This window comes from Phaethon lepturus, unplaced genomic scaffold (genome assembly GCF_000687285.1).
Source record: "Phaethon lepturus isolate BGI_N335 unplaced genomic scaffold, ASM68728v1 scaffold31117, whole genome shotgun sequence".
Lineage (NCBI taxonomy): Eukaryota > Metazoa > Chordata > Aves > Phaethontiformes > Phaethontidae > Phaethon > Phaethon lepturus.
The window spans coordinates 273-5,137 of record NW_010553027.1 but is presented as its reverse complement, the minus strand read 5'-3'; the positions used below and the strand labels follow the sequence as shown (position 1 = coordinate 5,137).

At 60.0% G+C, this 4,865-nt stretch overlaps 1 protein-coding gene across 1 annotated transcript in view; it reads left to right on the top strand.

The window, feature by feature from the left end:
- The window catches only part of LOC104624129 (serine/threonine-protein phosphatase 6 regulatory ankyrin repeat subunit C), a gene marked incomplete at its 3' end in the record, with an annotated part of 16,037 nt that extends 11,722 nt beyond the window's left edge, over window positions 1-4,315 (top strand). Inside the window, exons 17-25 of the mRNA XM_010291416.1 lie at window positions 178-382; window positions 525-642; window positions 889-1,108; window positions 1,747-1,834; window positions 2,677-2,760; window positions 2,955-3,100; window positions 3,316-3,398; window positions 3,901-3,983; window positions 4,224-4,315. Of these exons, the coding sequence (XP_010289718.1) occupies window positions 178-382; window positions 525-642; window positions 889-1,108; window positions 1,747-1,834; window positions 2,677-2,760; window positions 2,955-3,100; window positions 3,316-3,398; window positions 3,901-3,983; window positions 4,224-4,315 (1,119 nt within the window). The remainder of the gene's footprint in view (window positions 1-177; window positions 383-524; window positions 643-888; window positions 1,109-1,746; window positions 1,835-2,676; window positions 2,761-2,954; window positions 3,101-3,315; window positions 3,399-3,900; window positions 3,984-4,223) is intronic.
- Window positions 4,316-4,865: the final 550 nt, after the last annotated feature.

Genomic DNA, 4,865 nt, shown 5'->3' with positions numbered 1-4,865 from the left:
CAGGATGGGGCCGGTGTGGCCTGCTGTGATGTGCCAGCAGAAGCTGAGGGTCCAAGCGGCTCAGCAGCGGGTGGGAGAGAAGACAGCAGCAGCTTCCGCACACACGTGTCCTCAGCTCAGCCTGCGCACGTGCTAATCGGTCCTGTAGCCTAGCAACCACATAACGAATTTGCTCAGCCACGTGTGCCTCGCTGCGGAGCACGAGCCCCTTCCTTCGGCTTGCGGCGGTGGCTGGAAGGGGGGGACCCGTCTGTGCTGTGTGTGACTCCTGCTTTCCTTGTGTGTTGTCTCCAGCTGCCAACGGGAACACGGATTCCCTGCACCTCCTGATAGACAGCGGGGAGCGGGCGGACATCACCGACGTCATGGACATCCACGGCCAGTGAGTTTGTCCCGATGTTTCTTTTGGGAGTGGCGCAGGCTCAGGCCCCTTGCAGGCTGCCTGGGACCGGGGAGGGAGGGCAGTGCCTGAATGCTGCTGATTCCCAAGCCCGCTCTCCTCCCTGCTGCCTCTCCCACTGCAGAACCCCACTGATGCTGGCGATCATGAATGGCCATGTTGACTGTGTTCACCTCCTCCTGGAGAAGGGGTCCACAGCCGACGCAGCGGACAAGAGGGGAAGGACCGCCCTGCACCGAGGGGTGAGTGCATCCCTGCGACCGGGGCGGGCCTGGAGCCCTGCAGCTTCCGCTCGTCCTCCCGAGCGGAGCCTGCTTGGAGAAGAAGCAGGTGGTTTCTTTTGTTGCAAGAGCCCTCAGTGAAAGAGCCCATTTTCCCTTCCTGAGATGCAGCATTTGAGAAGGAAGCTGTGGAAGAAGGCGGGTAGTTCTGTTGTTAAATGATTGAGGGGTGAGATCTGACCTCCTGGTTTTCTTTCCTGGCCACAGGCTGTGACGGGCTGTGAGGACTGCCTGGCTGCCCTGCTGGACCACGATGCCTTCGTTCTGTGTCGGGATTTCAAAGGCCGGACCCCGATCCACTTTGCGTCGGCGTGCGGGCACTTAGAGATCCTGAGGACCCTGCTGCAGGCAGCCCTCTCTACTGACCCTCTGGACTCTGTGGTGGACTACAGTGGTTACTCACCGATGCACTGGGCTTCTTACAGCGGTAAGGACCTGGGCTGGGCCCCTGCCCACCTCTGCTCTGGCTATTGATGGGGAGGAGGGAGCCGGGAAGAGCCATGTTGTCCCTCTGTCCCCCACTGCTTTGGGAAGCTGTCAGCCCAGCAGTGACTTCAGCCTGAGGGGAAGGACAGCACAAATCTGGGAGGGAGGCAATGAGTTTTTCTCCCTCTGCCAAGCACGTTAAAAAAGGAATGAAATATGAAAACAGTTATTATAGAACAGCTGAGGCTGCTTCCTCCAGGACTGCTGGATTTATAGGATTACTCGGCCGTCGCCTTGGCTGCAGGGAGTGGTGGGACTGATGTGGCAACATCAGGAAGGGATGTCTCAGCATTTCAAAGGGAAGTTAGCAATGTGGCTGTGAAGTCCTTCAGGAGATGATGTGGAATTAGAAGCCTCCTGAAGTGCAGCAGCTTTGCTGCCAGAACGGAAACAAAACCGCTGCCTCTGTGCTGGGGCATGGGTTGGTTTGGGCACTTTGGTGCTGCTGGTCCTGTGCAGCCTCTGGGGCCTCCGGCTCTTGGGACGTGGGGAGAGCCCAGAGGGACCTAGAGCCCCTTCTTGCTCCGTCACAGGCGAAGAACTGCAGACTGATGTATTTCTGTCCCGCTCTCCTCGCAGGGCATGAAGATTGTCTTGAATTGTTACTTGAACACAATCCGTTTGCGTACCTAGAAGGAAACCCCTTTACTCCATTGCACTGTGCAGTGTAAGTGGCGTCTGGGACCTGCCCTGGGTTCTTCCCACCCAGGTGATGTGGGAGAGGGGATACGTGGTCTGAGTGGAGAGCTCCAGACCCTGTCCTTCCTGCCAAGGGCTCTTCCCTGGGCGGCAGCAGCTCCTCAGGGTGGTACCGCCCGCCCATCCCAGCTCCCCTGTGGCAGGGAGGCGGTTGCTGGGCTGCTGGGGGTCCTCGGGGAGCTGTAAAGCAACTTGTCTCGCTGGCTGCGTGCAGCATGGCCGGGGCTGTCACGCACCGGACTCCTGTGCCAGCCGGGTTTCAGCTCGATGGAGCTGGTGGTTCAGCCCTTGCCCGCCCTCTTGGATGGCCCATCTCTGCTCCTTGGTTATGAGGCGTCTCAGGAAATCTCCTGGCTTCTTGCAAGGCTCTGGGCTCCAGTGGGAGAAGGGCTCCATGTTGTCCCTGGCCGCCTTCCTCAGAGGTGTCTGGGGCAGTATGAGCATGATCCCTGGGGTCCCACTGGGCGCAGAGGGGTTTGGGGCTGACGCAATTCCTTGGCTCCAGCTGGCAGAGGAAGGAGTGTGCTGCCCTGGGTGTGGAAGGTGGAGGCATTGCCTTGTTCTGCCTGGGGTGGGCACGGTGCACCCTTGGGACCTGTAGCAGCAGAGGAATGGGCAAGGCTGTTGTCTGGCACGGTACTGTGTTTCCTTGAGTAATACCGAGAAGGGTGAAGGGGTGTTTTAACCCTAAACAGCTCCAGACCAGCTGCTGTTTGCATCCGAGCCCCAGGAGCATGCTGCTCACTCCCACTGCAGACGTGCTAATGCTGCCTAGTCTTGTTCTAACTTCCCTTCTCGTCCCCACCACAGAATTAACAACCAGGACGGCACTGCTGAAATGCTGGTGGAAGCATTAGGTGCCAAGATTGTTAATAGCAGAGATGCCAAAGGAAGGTGAGCGCAGACTTGTCCCTCTCTTGTCACCCCCCGGTGCTGCTGGGTGGTGGCTGTGACTCCCGCAGCGATTTCCACATGACTTCCCATGGCACAAAGGGACTCCGACGTCCCCAAACGTGTCTGTAGGCCTGGGCAGTCTTGCTGGGGTGGGTGCTGTGCCCTCCTCTTTACCCGCCCTCTTGTTTTCCCAGGACACCCCTTCACGCTGCTGCCTTCGCAGACAACATCCATGGTTTACAGCTGCTTCTGCGCCACCAAGCCGAGGTGGACATGACTGACAAGCTGGGGAGGACTCCCCTCATGATGGCTTCTGAGAACGGGCACACTGCAGCAGTCGGTACGTGCTGGCAGCCGCTTTTCCCCAGTACGGGGCGCGAGCCTCCCTGTGCCTCCTCCGTCACCGGGTCCCGTGGGAGCCGGGCTGTCCCTCTCCTCGTAGGCACGCTGGGGCAGCTGCCCCTCTCCTCTGTCCCCTCAGCACATGGCCACTGCCCCACATTGCCGGGCTCTGTGCTGCTGCTTCTCAAAAACAGCTGTCCCTCCTCATTTCAGAGTTCCTGCTGTACCAAGCAAAAGCAAATATAACTGTGCTGGATGTCAACAAGAACACAGCTCTTCACCTGGCCTGCAGCAAGGTAGGGAGACGGCCACTCACAGTCATGATTGCAGTCGCCATCGCCTTCAGCCTTGCCACCTTAATGAGAGGGGTTGTCCACCTACTCCTGGCCCACCAGAGCAGAGGCGAGGGCCCTGGGCTTGCTCTGCCCGCCTGCTCTGCCTGTCTTGACCTCTACAGACGCTCCTGATTCAGTTTTGAGCAGCGCAGGTTGTAGCACAGGCCTGCCTGTACTTTTCCCGGGGACACCCTCTCCGAGCTCAGCGTGCTTCCTGGGGCGTGGTGGGGGCAGGAGGCTTGTGATCCGTGTGTCCACGGAAAGGAGACGCTGCAGGGGAGGTGGAAGGGACAGCAGCTTGTCTTCTCAGGCCCTGCCAAAGTGGTGAACTGCTGTAGAAGCTCGGGTTTAGGGAACGTTTCCGTATCCCGGGGAATCGCGCTCTACTCGGGCAGCACCAGGTCCCCTCCAGTGGCCCTGCCTTCCTGCCTGTGCCCTATAAACAGTCTGGTCTCCTTTCCAGGGCCATGAAAAGTGTGCCTTGTTGATCCTGGGAGAAACCCAAGACCTTGGCCTTATCAATGCAAGTAACAGTGCTCTGCAGATGTGAGTATTTGGACAGCTGGTGCCAGGGGGGAAAAACGGGGCTTTGCTGGGTGGAGGTGATGCGCTGGCGAAGGGGCGGTGGTGGGAGCTCCGCTCCCGCTCGGTGCGAGCAGCGAGCGTGCAAGCAGGTAAGCTCGGGAGCGGTCAGGCCTTGAAGCTGCTCGCAGGGACCCCTGGTTTCAGCACCGGGTGTTAAAGGCTCCGCTGCCGGGTTAACGCTGCCTCTCCCTCTCGCCCCAGGCCGCTCCACATCGCAGCTCGGAACGGGCTGGCCTCCGTCGTCCAGGCCCTGCTCAGCAGAGGTGCCACTGTGCTGGCTGTGGATGAAGAAGGTGCGTGTTCCTCGCGGGCGCCGGGGGGTCAGCGTGATGTCCCTGGGGGACGGGGACTGCCGCGGGAAGCGCGCAGCCGGGATTGGAAGGATTTCCGCTTCCTTAGCACGGCTGAGCAGCGTGTTCTCGGCTTGTGCTGGCCTCCGTCGTCCAGGCCCTGCTCAGCAGAGGTGCCACTGTGCTGGCTGTGGATGAAGAAGGTGCGTGTTCCTCGCGGGCGCCGGGGGGTCAGCGTGATGTCCCTGGGGGACGGGGACTGCCGCGGGAAGCGCCCAGCCGGGATTGGAAGGATTTCCGCTTCCTTAGCACGGCTGAGCAGCGTGTTCTCGGCTTGTGGCCTCGCAGGAGCAGCCTGGGCGAGGACATGATTAGCACCCTGCGATCCCTTGTCAGAGCATTTCCAGGTCCCACAGGTGTTCGAAATATGTCTTTTACCCCCCGTGCATCTTCTGGTGGCTGGCTGGCGCTCCTGCCAGGCACAAAACCAGCCCAGCCTGAGCCAGCAATAAGCTGTTGACTCACTTGCAAGTTGGCAGAAACTGGTTGTTGT